The sequence below is a fragment of the Vulpes lagopus genome, chromosome 6 (assembly GCF_018345385.1).
Source record: "Vulpes lagopus strain Blue_001 chromosome 6, ASM1834538v1, whole genome shotgun sequence".
Taxonomy (NCBI): domain Eukaryota; kingdom Metazoa; phylum Chordata; class Mammalia; order Carnivora; family Canidae; genus Vulpes; species Vulpes lagopus.
In genome coordinates this window covers 73,355,622-73,372,644 of record NC_054829.1, presented here as the reverse complement: position 1 = coordinate 73,372,644, position 17,023 = coordinate 73,355,622, and the positions used below count along the sequence as shown (strand labels likewise).

The 17,023-nt window shown below is 46.0% G+C and overlaps 1 protein-coding gene across 2 annotated transcripts in view; it reads left to right on the top strand.

The window, feature by feature from the left end:
* Positions 1 to 15,346: 15,346 nt before the first annotated feature.
* The window catches only part of NLRP3 (NLR family pyrin domain containing 3), a 66,430-nt gene continuing 64,753 nt past the window's right edge, over positions 15,347 to 17,023 (top strand). For both annotated transcript variants that reach the window (XM_041757944.1, XM_041757943.1), the window contains exons 1-2: positions 15,347 to 15,590; positions 15,743 to 16,071. In XM_041757944.1, coding sequence (XP_041613878.1) covers positions 15,795 to 16,071 — 277 coding nt within the window. In that variant the 5' untranslated portion in view covers positions 15,347 to 15,590; positions 15,743 to 15,794. The remainder of the gene's footprint in view (positions 15,591 to 15,742; positions 16,072 to 17,023) is intronic.

Below are 17,023 nucleotides of genomic sequence, written 5' to 3'. Positions count from 1 at the left end.
TTAGGCTGTTAGGAATACCGCGAACATCCGTGTCGAAATTGCCAGCGTGGAAGTCCTGCCCTGGGTGAGCTGGGCGCAGATGCGCGGGACTCACGGGCGCAGCTTGCCATGCCAGGGCAGAGGCAGGACCTTGTCCTTTGCCACTTGGACTTGAGGGAGTGAGAAGTACCGGCTTGCCGAGACAATGCGCCCCACTATGGAGACATGCAGGCAGACGAGGATGTATTTTCTTGGCCTCATTCACCCAGACTGGAGCTTCCATCCTGCCAGGAAGGGGGCAGGGCAGATAGGAGGGGAAGGAAGCAGCCACTCCTGCTCGGGGCCACAGCTCTTCACCGTTTCTGGAAGGCTTAGTAGATTTTCTTGGGTAAACGCATCTGCATTTGCTGTCTAACTTTAGGACAATTTCCAGAAACTGATTTCTGCACCCACTGGGGGCTTGGGCCCATGACCCCAAGATCAGGAGTCACACACTGGTCTGACTGAGCCAGCCAGGCGTCCCTCCAGAAACTTTCAAACGGTTGTTATTTTTCCACATTTCCCCCCTGGTGGTGGTTTTGCTTGGGAATAGGTCGGTGGGGCCCCTTATGCTACCACTCCGGAGATGGAACACCTTCCCCGCCTTGTAACACTCATGATACTTTATTAGGCCATTTATTTCTAAATCATAGTCTCAAAACCCCTTGTACTGAAACATCAAATTTCAGTGTAAAGCAAGAATGTCTGCTTCTGGCTTTGATTACCAGCAAGTATCACACAAAGCCGTGCAGCAGAAGTGAGTGTGCAAGCTTGACCTGGAGACATGCAGCTGTGTGAGGGCAGGTGGCCAGGGCAGGTGAGCCCACGGGGCTGAGACCCTGGCCAGAAGGAGTCACCGTGAGGTGCACCAGCAGTCTCAGCCACTTTCCTCCTTGGGGGGTGGTGCAGGAGGCCGAACAGCATGGGGGCTAGGAGCCTGGCGTCCTCACAGGCCAGCCCTCCTGCAGCATCTCAGCTCCTCGGGGAGCACACTTCCAGTGCTCTTCCAACTCCAGTGTCATCAATTAGCTTCTTGTAAAGGTCACAGGTTAGCATCCAGGTGAGGAGGCCCTCGCAGTGAGGCCCAGCGACGCCCTGAGTGCAGGAACTTCTCTGGAAGTGGCACTTGCTAAGAGCTTTCTAAAAAGGGCCACTTGGTCATGTCTCCTAAGATGTCATTGGGCCAAGGCCATGACACACGGCTGGTCCAGTCCCTTAGGGAGGCTGAGCACAAGCAGCCTCCCCAGGGATGTGCATACCCACATGTGGAGGGGAGAGAATGGCTTAGCGAGTTTGCCAGCCATAGGAGGCTTCCACTTTAAAAGCATGTGTGTGAACCATTACAGAAGTTAATTTCAAAATAGGAAAACAGGCTCAGAAAAAAATTAAAAAATAAAAATAGAAACAGAAAAAAATAGGAAAACACGCTCAGGTCCTTAGCACGTCGTTTTGCAGTGTTTTCTCCTTCTGTTACGGATTGGCTGAAGTTTGCACTCTAGCAGGGTTGTTCCCTTGCTTTCCTTTTTTTCCAAAAAGCAGGTGCTGCGACGGTGTTTTTCAGGTTTTTAATCTATGTAAAAATGTTTTCCTTGACTATTTGCTCAATGAAGGTACTGTATTGACAATTCTTGAGCCAAACTTTAAGATTCTGATTAAATGATGCCAACATGTCAGTCATGTCCGTGGGCAGCTTGGTTGCAATGCTCTACAGATGCCTCCATCTGTTTACTTTTGCCCAGAGGATTATTCTCAGTCTTTGAAAGATACATGCAAAAGTTGTGCGTCCTTGAGACACACTGAGCCATTTCATTTCATAGATTCAAACGTTCCTTTATTTTAGGAAGGTTTTCTTTAAGTCTTTGCTTTTATTTTCCCTCTTTCCTATTGCATCTGCTCTTGTCTTCGGGGACAAGATTGATGTACACGTTGGATCTCCTTTTTCTTCGCATCCTCACCAGCACTTGCATCTTGCGTGGTTGATTCTGACCCGTGTGAGGTGGTATCTTCCTGTGGTTTTCATTTGTGTCCCTCTGATGATGAGGGACGTGGAGCATCTCTTCATGTGTCTTGGAGAAAAATGTTCATTCAGGTCCCGTGCCCCCTTTTTGATCAGATTCTTTTTATTTTCTTTACTTTTGGTGTTGAATTACGACCTCTTTATATGCTTAGATATTAATCCCTTGTTAGTTGCACGGTTTGGAAATATCTTCCCCATTCTGTAAGTTGCCTTTCATATTTTTGTGCTAAAGCTTTTTAATGGCTGTGCCCCTTCCTGGAGGCTCTAGCGGGGAGTTCTTTCCCCGTGTATTTCAGCTTCCAGAGTCCTCCTCACATGGGATCTGAACTCCTCCCTCCACACCTGAACCGTCCAGGGTCCTCTCTCTAACTTGCTGCCAACTGACAAGCACGAGTCATGCCATCTGCTGCGTTGATGGCCCTTACCTGTGACACTCCTGGTCCCTGAGGATTGGCGCGTGGATATGGGTAGGGGGCATCATTTGCCTGCCACCTCTCTCCACATGCTTTGTTCTACGCTATTGCATTGGGTTGCTCTCAGTTATCTTCCATTGGCCAGATGCCTTTCCTCCTGAATTATGTTTGCACAGTTTTCATGATGGTTTCCTAAAAATAAAATTAAAAAAATATTTTTTTTAAAGACAGGATTTTTCCTGGCCTAGCTAGCACACATCCCTGATGATCCTGTGGCTCTGTGAATTTTTGTTTGTTTGTTTGCTTGTTTATGTATGTATGTATGTATTTAGTATGTATGTATGTATTTATTTATTTTTGGCTCTGTGAATTTGGATGTCAGAAAGTTTAATCTCACTTTTCTATAACCAATGTGGGCCATACAGCCCAGTAGCGTCCACAGGTTGCCAGCATTTGGCACCCAGAGAAGCTGCAGCCCCGCTCTGCTGGCTTGAGTGTTAAGAAGTGTTCTTAACTCACATCACACTTTCATGCCCCAGATTTTGGGTGATTTCACTTGGACTTCTCAGCTGAGCAACATCAGTGTGGGTTGGGTTCGTGTTCTTTATGGTCTCTCTGGCACTGGAAACAGACACCAGTAGCTGGTCCCTAAAGCCTGCTGGTCCTGCGGCACACGGGGCTTAGAACATGTTTGGTGGGGATCCCTGGGTGGCGCAGCGGTTTGGCGCCTGTCTTTGGCCCGGGGCGCGATCCTGGAGACCCGGGATCGAATCCCACATCGGGCTCCCGGTGCATGGAGCCTGCTTCTCCCTCTGCCTGTGTCTCTGCCTCTCTCTCTCTCTCTGTGTGACTATCATAAATAAATAAAAATTAAAAAAAAAGTTTAAAAAAAAAAAAAGAACATGTTTGGTGGAAAGTGGACAGCGGGCCTTCTTCCGAGGATGGTGGGCCTGGAGTGGCTGCTTCTACCCTGGAGACCCCTGGATCTGCTTGATTTCCCTGTGTCCCTGTGCACCCCAGCCCTAAGCTCCACATGTCCAGGGACCTGCTCATGCATGGTGACCTCATAAAGCAGAAGTCTTTTCTCAGTTTCTTTCTCATTGTCCTCGGGTTGGTTTCAGAGATGACACAACAGGAAGTTCTGCCCTCCTCAACAGGAAGTCTTTTCAGCTTTTGGCATTACTATCTTTTTATTTTTTAATTTTATTTAAATTCAATGAATTAACATATGATGTAGTATGGGCTTCAGAGTTGAGGTCAGTGACATAACACCCAATGCCCAGGCATTACTCTCTTTTTAAAGTTGCTGAAGTTCTTTAGAACAAAGAGACAGCACTCAGCCGTGTGCCATGCCACGTGATGCAGGGGTGTCTTCCCCCATGCAGCTACCTCTCTTAGGGGTGACCCACGGGGTGAAAAGATACCTGCTGTCTACTTTCCAGTCTTTTCTCTGTGCTTATGTTCAAATGTCATGTGTTCAACCCATCAGCAATTTATGTAGGGTTTTTCTCTTTTCTTAATTGTGGACAAGATGTAACACGTGAATTTATCACACAGACCATTATAAGTGTATAGCTCAGCAGTGTTGTATATGTTCACGTTATTGTGCAACCATTACCACCATGCATCTCAAACTGGACCCCTGGACCCACTCGACAGCTCCTGCATCCCCTCCCCTGGGTCCCATCACCCAGAAATGTTGGGGAGCACTCATGGGGCAATAAGCACAGTTGGAGACCCATGACAAGGGTCTCTGATGTTCACGCTTAGAGCTATTCTGCACAAAGGCTTATGGACAGGGGCAAAGGCTAAATGTGAACAAAACAACTATACAAATATGAGGCTCAGGCAGTTCACATGCCAACTTCCCTATTACAAAGCAGGAATTGAGAATTTTTTTCATGATCACCAGCCACATCTTTAATCCTTATGTCCACTGTAGAGGTCTCAAAACTGGAAAGCCATCTCAGCTGGGGAGGTGGTGGCCTTGGCGGTACAGGCCGCAGAGAAACAGAGGAAGGGCGCAGTAGCAGCATAAGGTGCTGGCACTGGGCTTCTCCCTGCAAGAGCTCACAGGCTCTGTGATGCAAAATCAGAACCATTTTTCTTAAGCCTGCACGGTTTTCATGCAGCACTGCCCCCGCCAGCCATGTCATCTTCCTGCCATGTGACTTCTTCATCAGCTATAGGTCATGGTGTGGTCTTTTTCAAGGAAAGCCTGGATGACTTGGGACCCTGTCTCCTGTCCCTTCCCTTCTTCCTGGTGGAGGGAGGACGTCCTGCTCCTGGGCAGCTGTGTTAGCTGGGCCACCAGTCTCCCTCCCTGCTGCATCTGGCACCATGTCCTCATTGACCTTGGGTCCTCTGGGATTTCTGGTAGTCTCAGAATGCACACTCCATCCTTGGCTCTGGGCCAAGTAAAGTTTTGTGTATATGGCCTGCTCACCTGGCATCTCACGTACCACTTGGTTATTTTTGAAGAGAGATTTCTCTGAGAGGTGTGTGCTCTTTTTGAGCTACATTTGGGATAGTGAGGCATGCTTTCTTCTCTGTTCAGATCTCATCTACTACTAGTAGCCTCTGTAACGCCTCATCCTGGGGATCACACCACAGGTGTATGCTTGGGCTCTGGGTCCTTACTCAGGGACTATATTAATCAGGGTTCTGCAGAGAAACAGCATTGGTAGGATGTGTACATTTATATATGCCTAAATACAGTAAACTGAATGTGTGTGTCTCCCTGAAACTCACATGTTGAAACCTAATTCCTGATGAGATGGCATTTGGAGGTGGGCCTTTGGGAGGTCTTAAGTGACTAGAATGTGCTTAGAGCCCTTGTATAAGATCTCAGGGAAAGCCCTCCCTCCTCCTGCCTTGTGAGGGCGCAGTGAAAGATGGCCTCCTATGAACCAAAAATCAGGCCCTCATCAGGTGTTAAATCTGTCGACTCCTTCATCTTGGACTACATGGCCTCCAGAACTGTGAAAAATAAATGAATAAATGCTTTTTTTTTCAGTTACCCATTTTATGGTCTGATATTTTTTATAGTACCCTGGACAGATGCAATATATACATATATACTGTACATATGCCATATTTATTTATTTTTTTTTTTCATATGCCATATTTACATATTGATCTATACTTATCTATCTATCCTCTATCTATCTGAGAGGATTTTAAGGAATTGGCTCATGTGATTGTGGAAGCTGGCAAATCCAAAATCTGCGGGGCAGGATGGAAGAAATGACGTTGCAGTTTTGTTTCTACCTTACAGGCAGAACTCCTTCTCCCTTGGGGTATCCCAGTTGTCTCTCCTAAGACCTTTATGGTTACATGACTTGATCTCATATAAAATATACCCTCACAGCAGCATCCAGGCTGGTGATTGACCCAACATCAGGATACCATGGCCTGGCCAAGTTGACATGTTAAATTGCCCATTGTAGGGACTTGCCACTTCACCAATTCAGGCTAGTGTTAAAATTTTCATATTTTGAAATTGTTCTTACATTACCTCACAGTCTTCCTTGTGCGATAGTATGAGATAAAACTTATTTTCTGATTTCATAAACGCTTAGGCTAATGGGTAGCTTAATGGGTCATCATTCTAACTTGGAATTCAGAACTGACTGAACACTCCTTATTTTGTGGCCATGTTGCTGCAGAGAAAACTATGATGAGCAAATAGTATATAAATTTATTTTTTATTGGTGTTCAATTTGCCAACATATAGAATAGCACCCAGTGAGATGAGCAAATAGTAAAGGAAGGGGAATGGCAGCCAACAGGAGAGCTCTGGAGAAATATTTCATAGTTCTTGGATGCAGACACCTGCCCATTAGCACAGGCACATTGTCAGCAATATTGTGCCTGTACTAGCGAATCTTAGCTCAGAATCAACGCCAGGAAGTGGAAACTCAGAAGAATAGTCAGATCTCAAAAATGGTATCTACTGTGTCCATCTAAGCTTCTGGGTAAAGGAAAAGGAACCATTATTATTTAGAGGATTGGTATACTGATGAAGGCTGGAAGAATAGAGAAACCCAGCTGTCTGTACATTCTATTTTGAGGTGACCAAAATTCTACTAACTTGCTACATGGTTTAGATAACATTCTTTCTCTCTCTTTTTTTCAATTACAAAGTTACATATACTTATTGGGAAAAAAGTCAATTAATGAAGAAATGTACAAGATAACAGCATTCTCTATTACTATAGAAAATAAATATCCTCTGCATGCTTTAACCTCATATTTGTAGTTTCAAATATAGTTTTTCCAGATTTGTCAACATATGTATTAGTAAGTGCATATATATTTTTAAAAAAATAAGTAATATCATATATACCTTCAACAAATTGCCAAATTTCTAATAGAATAATAGCTCTGCAGGAAATTTTTAAGGTTCCCAAGCAATAGAAGTTAAGCTTCAGGCAGCCATTCCAGATAATGAGAAGAGTTAGACCAGGGCTAACAAATAAAATTCTACAATTGATACACATGTCCTATTTGGTGCTCTCTTAACATGTGGCTGTGGAACCTTGAAAATGCCACTAGTATAGCTCAAACTGAATCATTCATTTTAATTAACTTAAATTTGAAAAAAAACACAGAAATATAGACAATCATGAGGAAATATTATGAAAATGATATGTTAACAAATGGAACAATTTGGAAGAAATGAACCAATTTCTAGAAACATACAAACTATTGATATTGAAACAAGAAAAAAATAGAAAAATTTGAATAGACCAATAAACCAACAAAGAAATGGAATCAGTAATAATAATAATAATAATAATAATAATAATAATAATCTCCAAGAAACAAAAGTCTGGGGCCAGAGGGATTCACAGGGGAATTCTACCAAACATTTAAAGAAGAGTTAGTACCTCTTCTCAAACTATTCCAAAAAATAGAAAAAGAAAGGAAACTTCCAAATACATTCTATGAGGCCATTATTACCCTGATACCAAAACCAGATAAAGACCCCACTGAAAAACAGAACTATAAGCCAATATTCTTGGTGAACATGGATGCAAAATTTCTGACAAAATGCTAGCAAACTGAATCTAACAGTACAAGAATCATTCACCACGATCTCGTGGGATTTATTACTGGGCTGCAAGGGTGATTCAATATTCACAAATCAATCAACGTGATAGACTACAGCAATAAGAGAAAGGATAAGAACCATAACATTTATTGATGATAAAAACCCTTAACAAAGTAGTTTTAGAGGGAATGTACCTAAACGTAGTTAAAGCCACATATGAAAAACCCACAGCTGACATCATCTTCAATGGAGGAAAAACTGAGAGCTTTCCCCCTTACGTCAGGAACACAGCAGAGATGCCCAGTCTCATCAATGTTGTTCAACATAGTACTAGACGTCCTAGCCTCAGCAATCAGACAACAAATAGAAATAAAAGGCATTCAAATTGGCAAAGAAGAAGTCAAACTTTCTTTCTTCACAGATGACTTGGTACTCTAGAAAACCTGGAAGACTCCAGCAGAGAACTGCTAGAACTCATACAGGAATTCCATAAAATCACAAGATATAAAATCAAAGAACAGAAATCTGTTGCATTTCTAACACCAACAATGAAGAAGCAGAAAGAGAAATCAAGGAATTGATTCCCTTTGCAACTGCACTGAAAACAATAACATACCTAGGAATAAACCTAACTAAAGAAGAGATCTATACTCTGAAAACTATGAAACACTTCTGAAAGAAATTGAAGATGAAACAAAGGAATGGAAAAACATTCCATGCTCATGGATTGGAAGAATCAATATTGTGAAAATGTCTGTGCTACCCAAGGCAATGTACACGTTCAATGCAATCCCTATCAAAATATCACCATTTTTTCAGAGCTAGAACAAACAATCCTAAAATTTGTATGGAGCCAGAAAAGACCCCAAATAACAAAGCAATCTTGAGAAAGAAAAGCAAATATGGTGGCAGCAAAGCTGTGATCATGCAGACAGTATGGTCCTGGCAAAAACAGACATCTAGATCGAGGGAACAGAATAGAGAACCCAGAAATGGGCCATTAACTCTATGGTCAACTCATCTTCGACAAAGAAGGAAAGAATATCCACTGGAATGAAGACTCTTCTATAAATGTTGCTGGGAAAATTGGACAGACACGTGCAGAAGAATGAGAATGGACCATTCTCTTATACCATACACAAAGATTAAACTCAAAATGGATGAAAGACCTAAATGTGAGACAGGACTCTATGACAATCCTAGAGTAGAATACAGGGAGAAACTTCTTATAAGGCATGTCTACAAAGACAAGGGAGACAAAAGCAAAAATGAATTACTGGGACTTCATCAAGGATAAAAAGCTTTTGCACAGTAAACAGTCAACAAAACTAAAAAACAAGCTACAGATAGGAGAAGATATTTGCAAATTACATATCAGATAAAGGGCTAGTATTCAAGATCTATAAAGAACTTATCAAAGTCAACACTCAAAAAGCAAATAATCCAGTTAAAGCATGGGGAAAAATCATGAATAAACACTACTCCAAAAAAGACAACCAGATGGCCAACAGACAAATGAAAAGATGCTCAACATCACTCAGCATGAGGGAAATCCAAATCACAATCACAATGAGATACCGCCTCATACTTATCAGAATGGCTAAAATTAACAAGGTGGTACAGCCACTCTGGAGAACAGTGTGGAGTTTCCTCAAAAAGTTAAAAGTAGGGATCCCTGGGTGGCGCTGCGGTTTAGCGCCTGCCTTTGGCCCAGGGCGTGATTCTGGAGACCAGGGATCGAATCCCACATTGGGCTCCCGGTGCATGGAGCCTGCTTCTCCCTCTGCCTGTGTCTCTGCATCTCTCTCTCTCTCTCTCTCTCTCTCTCTCTCTCTGTGACTATAATAAATAAATAAAAATTTAAAAAAAAGTTAAAAGTAGAGCTAACCTATGATTCAACAATTGCACTACTGGGTATTTATCTCAAAAATACAAATGCAGTGATCCAAAGAGACACCTGCACCCCAGTGTTTATAGCAGCAATGTCCACAATAGTCAAACTGTGGGAGGAGCCTCCATATCCTTCAGCAGATGAATGGATAAAGAAGATGTCTATATACACAATGCGATATTGCTCAGTCATCAGACAGGATGAAATCTTGCCAATTACAGTAATATGGATGGAGCTGGAGTGTATTATGCTAAGTGAAGAAGTCAATCAGAGAAAGAGAAACACCAAATGATTTCACTCATATGTGGAATTTAAGAAACAAAACAAACAAGGAAAATTAAAAAAAAATAAGAGGGAGGGAAAGAAAACAAGAAACAGACTCTTAACTCTAGAGAAGAAATTGAACGTTACCAGAGGGAAGGTGAGTGGGGCGATGGGTGAACTAGTTGTGTACCTGTTGTGATGAACACTCAGTAATTGTTGAATGACTGCATTGTACCTGAAGCTAGTATCTCACTATATGTTAACTAACTGGAATTTACATAAAAGCTTAAAATAAAAAAAAAATCCTTAGAAAAGTGGGGGGAAAATAAATTAGAATTTCATTAGACACAGGTGGTAGTGGCTTCTGGAGGGATCGTGGAAGGCTGACAGATGCCAAGTGGCAGGCATCCCTGCAGACTAAGAATCTCTCTTCCAGGAAAGCAATGTGGCTTCTCACTGCCGGGGGTGGGGTGGGGTGGGGAGGAGTAGCGAAACTGCTACCCAGAGGTGATGATTAATGCATCATGTTGTGCCCTGCGGGTAGAAGGAGGCGGGAGCTGGGTGAGGACTTGGAGGTATACACACCCGGGGTGGAGCAGGATTTGGGGTGTCCTGCTTTGTCCTTACTGCTTGGCTTGGGCTTTCCAATATAATCTGACTTTCATTGTTTTGGGTCTTTGTCCTCATGTCTGGTGTCTGGATTTTTGGGTCAGAAAAATCCATGTGGCATTTCCTGGCTCTGCTCCCACCTGCAGAACCAGGGCTTGCCCTCCTCGCACAGCAGCAGTTTGGGAGCGCGGCTGTCTGCTCTGGCCTTCTGTGTTTCCCTGTCGCCTTCGGCCGGCTGTGGTCCCTGTAGCTTCCATCAGTCACTGGAGTCCCAGACTGTTTCCTTTGGTTCTGTTTTGGTTTCCTGTAGTTTGTTCAAGGAGAAGGAATTTGTGACAACTTTGGGTTTGCCTTCTGGCATGAGCTTTGAGTGTTTAGTGGGCTTTTCTTTGGTGCACAGCGTAAAACCGTGGTTCTCCATGCTGCTTTTGGATGAAGCTTGAACTCAAAGGAAGGTTTTCCTCCTGAGACTCCTGAGACCATCCTTGCTTATTATTTTTGTCGACTCTCATATTCCCACACCGGAAAGAGAACTTGTGTCAGGACTCAGAACATGCAAAGCATCATGATTGTGTTCTTGTCTAGTTTTCACGTGTGATTAGAGCATCTTTCCAAAGTTCTGGACTGAACTTTGAACAGTGTGTCTTGCATTCCATCGGGTAGCCCACAGCCGGGAGCACGAGCAGCTGACGGCAAGGAGGAAACAGGTGTAGATGCCCTGAAGGCTGGAAATCACCTGCTCCTCTCCAGTATCCCGAGGATTAATGTCTCTAAGTCATTGCATCTAGTTCAACTTCATGGATTTTCAAATTATTTCCTTAATTTCCCTACAAACCAGTTACAGCGGCTTAACACGTCCAGCACCGATTCTCCCAAGTGCCAGGAAGGAGGCAAAGGGCCTGGAGCCGTCACGTGCAGCCGCTGGCAGGACCGGTTGGGAAGACAGTGTGGTGGTGGTTTCTCCTGACACAGCCCAGCCACTCCGCCGTGCCCAGGTATTTTCTCCCAGGAGACGGAAGCCTGCATAAGAAGCTGATGTGAGTGTTTACCATGGCTTTGTTAACAGTTGCCAGAACCTGGACACAACCCTGTGTGTCCAGGTTAGTGTGGGATGGCATGGTTAGTGTGGGAAACGGACAAAGTCACCATGCTCTGTGCACAGTGGTCAGTACATCCCTGCGGGGAGGGGTGGAGATGCTGCGGTGAGGCTCCAGCAGGTGGGAGTGCCTGACAAGCCTGCTGCCTGAGAATACTGTTTCTGTGACACTCTGGAGAAGCACAGCTTTAGCTGCAGAAACCAGGTCGGTGGGTGCCCAGGTCGGTGGGTGCCCAGGTAGGCAGGTGCCCAGGCCAGTGGGTGCCCAGGTAGGCGGGTGCCCAGGTCAGTGAGGCCCAGTCTGGTGGGTGAGGACACAGCATGGCTACCAAGAGGGACAAGAAGTCAGGGGTATTGGAAGTGCCTTGAATGTCAGAGGTCCTGGTGGTTTGATGCCCTAGGTCCTGCTGAGAAGTCCTCCGTCTATACAGGAAGAGGGCAGGAAGTTATCCTGTGTAGAAATTCAGCTGATCCACTCACTAAATTTACACAAAGAAAAACAAGGAAAAAATACTCAGCTAATAGATTTGAAGGATAGACTTAAAAAAACAACACATTTTATTTATTTATTCATGGAGACACAAGGAGAGGCAGAGACACAGGCAAAGGGAGAAGCAGGGTCCCTGCAGGGAACCGGATGCGGGCCTCGATCCTGGGATCACACCCTGGGCCAAGGCAGATGATCAACCACTGAGTCCCCCAGGTGGCCTGTTTAATTTTTTTCTAACTCATATGAGTAATATGTATTTATTGCAACAAAATAAAATTCAGATACCCCAGAAAGATTTAAATAAAAAGAGAAAATGCACTGTCATCCTTAAGAGAAAAGTTAAAGTCCCTGGCTGCTGGTGCACTGTTTCCTTCTGGGCGTGACTGGTGTTTGTGTGTATGGCAGGGCTCTGAGGGCCCTGAGACTCCTCGCAGAGGCGGACCAGGGCACTCACATATGCTGTCCTGCGCTGGCTGCGGCTGCAGGAGGTACCTCTATCCCCTCCATCAGGGCCTCTGCACACCGTCCAGTAACAGTGCAGGTGTCGGGATCTAACCACTGACACCAGCGTCTCTGACTCAGGTCCCTGTCATCAGTTCATTTGTTCAGTCCTTGCAAGAACCTTCTGCAATGGATGCTATCGGCACAGAGAAATGGACTCGCTTCCAGTGCTGCCCCCTGGACGTGGACTCTCATCCCTCCTGCTCTAGGCCCCATGCTGGCCCGAAGAGCTGACCTCCTCTCCCTCACCACGCTTGCTCTATGTACGCGGGCCATAATCACACTGTGGCCCTGCAGCCGCCACACGTGCCTGGAAACAAGGTCCCGGTGCTGCTTGGTCCTCTGGCTCCTCTGGGGCAAAGCAAGGCGTCCCTCCAGGCTGGCATTCTTGCCTGGCACCCACTGGGCGCTCCGTAAGTGCTCACAGACTAAGTGAGTCCATGAGTCTAGGAGCAGGGTTTGTGTCTGCCCCGAGGAATTGAACTTAGGATCTCGGAGAGATGGCCACACTCCCATGTCCGCTGTGGTATTATTTAGAAAAGTCAGATACGGAGACAAGCTAAGTGTCCACAAATGGAAGAAAGGGTGAAGACGGTAGGTACACATGTCTACACCACATGCCATGGGGATTATTCAGCCACGGGGAAAAAGGACATGCTGCCATTTGCAACAACGTGGGTGGAGCTGGAGGACGTGAAGTGTGTAATATCACTGTACGTAGACTCCAAGTTCGTCAGAGTCACAGAGACAGAGAGTGCAAGGGTCAGGGGCCCGGGGCTGGGAGGGGGCAGTGGGAGGTATCGGTTGGGGGCACGCAGGCTATGTGACGCCAGAGGACTAAGTCCTGGAGATGGGCATATGGCTCTGTGCCCGCAGCTGGTCATTCTCTGCTGTGCTTGGAATACTTGCCAAAGGGCAGGTCTTGTATTAAGGGTTCTCACCATACACACAGAATAGCATTAAAACAGCAACAATAATAAAGGGGCGGGAGGAGACGTTGGGAGGTGATGAGCATGGCCTCGGCAGAGGTGAGGTTCTCACAGGCGTATCCTCAGTTCAGAAAAGCAGTTGAGGACGTTGACAGGTGGTGCACAGAGCCTGTGCCGGCCAGCAGACTGTGCCTGATGGCTGGAGGGCCAGGCATGCTCCTGATGCTCTACTTGCCAGCCCCGGGGGTCCCCTGCCCCACTGTGCTCACTACCTTCACAGCCCTCTCATGGCCGCTGGGAGGCCCAGGGGGACACCCCGCCTCAGGGGCCCCCGAGAGCACGGCAGACGTCTCTGGCTATGGCCAGAGATAAGCACGCTGCTCACTGGTGTGGAAAATCCACAATCTGAGTAACTGTTAGTCTCCAACTTGGTGATGCAAGCTTGTTCACTCCATGCTGAGGCCACATCCTTCCTGCCCCTGCTGGGCTGTGACCACTATAAATTCATCAAGTTTCCTCTTGGGCTGTTTCTGAGGCTGGTGTCCGGGTGAGTCTAACTCTGTGGAGCTGCATGGCTGCAAGAGTGTGGGGAGAATGAGGAGGGGCCATGGAGAGCCGGGGGTGTCCTGGTTAGCACACTAGGGATTCTCTGGCCAGCTTCCAAGCCTGCCCTTCCACGATTCTGGAAAACCCTTTTTTGTTTTTCATTACTGGGTCCTAGGCTTGTGTGCAAGTGTGTGCGTAGGGACTGGGGAGTGGGGAGGGGGTAGGGACCGCCACCACAGCTCACACCCACCCCTGGGGCGGATTTGCCCAGCATCCCCCCAGGGAGTGGATGGAGGGGATGTGGTGGGGATGTGGATATCCTGGACACCTCAGGACACAGAAGGCAAAGGTCAGGGTAGAGCGCACGGGGCTTAGAGGCTGGGGGGCACAGAGGAGACGTAGAGTCCTGGTGTGGATGGCAAGGCCGACGGGGGTCCTGGGATGGTCCACAAAAAAGGTGGGTCTACCTGGACATGCCCCAGCCCACCGCCAAACGCATGAGGAATGGATTTGGTGGGTGCATGGAGCCAGGAGTGCAGGGCAAGATGAAGGCACAGGGGAAGCAAGCATGCTTCAGGCCTTGTGCACACACACTCTCTCCTGCAGTCCCACCCTTCCTTTCCCTCCTGTTAGCGTCCCTCATTCATGGCCTTGGGTTGATGTTGTGCTTTCCCAAACTCAGTCATGTGGCGGGATGGATCCCAAACAAAGCCAACATGCTCATCAGCCCAAATCTTGGAGACGCAGAAGAGCAAGGACACAGCAGCTGACCTTTGCTCCATGTGGAACTCTGCATCCCTGTAGAAAAGCTGAGACCCTGAGCTCTAAAAAATGGTGGGCTGTGCGTGGAAAATGCTGGGAAAGTGGTTTGTTTTTATTTTTGTTTTTTGCCTTTTAACCACCTGTTTTATTGTCTTTGTTCTTTTCTGTGTTTTTCTGAGATACCTCGTTAAGTGATGGAAGAAAGAATCACATGCTTTTTCTTGCTATGAAAAGTAGTATTTAGGGACATGAATTCAGAAATCAGTGCCCCTGACCTAAATTCTGGCTTTGAACCCTTTTTTTTCCCTGCGAAATCCTGGGCAAGTCACTTAGTTTCTGCTAAGATTCAGTTCCTCTTCTGTAAAACGGGTCTAGGCATATGTGCACCTCCTAGGGCTTCGGGAGAGTTAGATGCACAGCACATGAGTGCGGCGCCTAGGCTGGGAGAGGCTCTCAGTCCCCGTGGGCTCTAATGATGATCACAATTGCGAATGTTGCAAGGACACCTCAGGGAAATGTATGTGGTCATCACCTCCCCCTACGCACCTCGAGCGTCACCCACTCATCGCTATCGATCAATAGATGGATGGATGCGCAATTGGAGACCTCCCCTGTCCAGGCGCGTCTGTCTTCTTCCTCCGTCCAGCCGTGTGCTGCTCTGTTACTATCGTACTTACTCATTTCCGGGGTCAAAACAGAAATAGGGAACCAGAGCCTTTCCAATGGAAGGAACTTAAAAGCCATATTTTCCATTCTGTCATTTTATAGATGAAGAAACAGAAGCTGAGGAAGACTTTGCCTCCGGCCATTCCTCAGTAACCAGTGAGAACAAAGTTCTCCCCGTGGTGCACTGTGGTGGCTTAAGGCTGCAGGTTGGGCTCACAGTATTATCGACATGGTTCCCTGTGCGGGTTTAACCTCTGTTTCTCTCCAGAGGGACACTGTTCTTCCATGGCTCAGGACAGACTCCTGAGTCAAGCCAACAGGAAAACGTTCTGGTGAGTATTTGGGTCATTTTTCAAAACCTCATTATGGTTCGATTCTCTATTTTTTCTCCTTATGTTCTGGGTTTTTCGTGGGTTCATTCTCTTTCAAGAGGGCAGACTTTTAGGAAGATTCTGCTTACCCATGTGCTGTTTTCATCATCCAGCTTCCTGGAGTGGACCTATGCCCAAGGGCCCTGAGCCGAGCTGCAGAGGAGCATGGCAAGCGTCCGCTGCAAGCTGGCTCGTTACCTGGAGGACCTGGAAGATGCAGACTTTAAGAAATTCAAGATGCACTTACAAGACTATCCTTCTCAGAAAGGGTTCAGCCCTCTCCCTCGGAGTCAGACAGAGAAAGCTGACCACATGGATCTGGCTACTCTGATGATCGACTTCAATGGTGAGGAGAAGGCATGGGCCATGGCAGTGTGGATTTTTGCTGCAATCAACAGAAGAGACCTTTATGAGAAAGCTAAGAGGGATGAGCTGGAGTGGGGTGAGTGGAAGATAGACAGCATTTTAAAAAATCGTGATAAGATACACGTGACATACAATTACCGTCTTAGCCATTTCAAAGCTATGGTTCAGCAGCATTAAACACATTCACATTGTGCAATCTCCACAACTTTTCTTTGTCTTGCAAAACTCTGTACCCATTAGACAACAATTCCTGTCCCCCTCCCCTAAGCACCTGGAACTACCACCTTCTATCCTTAAGAATTTGGCTACTCTTAGTACGGTTTATGAACATCTTCATAAAGTATTTGTCTGTTTGTGGCTGGCTTACTTTATGAGGCATAATGTCCTCGAGCCTCATCCATGTGGTCGTATACAACATTATTTCGTTCTTTTTCAAGGTGGGATAATATTCCAGGGTATGGGTATGCCAAATTTTGTTCATCTATTCACCCATTAGTGGACATTTGGATTGCTGTTAGCTTTTGATTATTTTGAACAATGCTGCTAAGAGCACGAGTGTACAAACCTCTTTGAGACCCTGCTTTCAATTATTTGGGGGATGTGTTCAGAAGTGGAATTATTGTATTATATGATGACTCTAGGTTTCATTCTTTGAGGAGACACCATGATGTTTTCCATAGTGGCTGCCTCATTTTGCACTCCCATCAACAGTACGAGGGTTCCTTTTTTTTTTTTTTAAGATTTTATTTATTTATTCATGACAGACACACACACACACACACACACAGAGAGAGAGAGAGAGAGAGAGAGAGAGAGAGAGAGAGAGAGGCAGAGACAGGCAGAGGGAGAAGCAGGCTCCATGCAGGGAGCCTGATGTGGGACTTGATCCCGGGTCTCCAGGATCATACCCCGGGCTGAAGGCGACACTAAACCGCTAGGCCACAGGGGCTGCCCGTGTACAAGGGTTCTAATTTTTCCTCATCCCCATCAATGCATATTTTATTTTATTTTGTTTGATAGTAGTTACT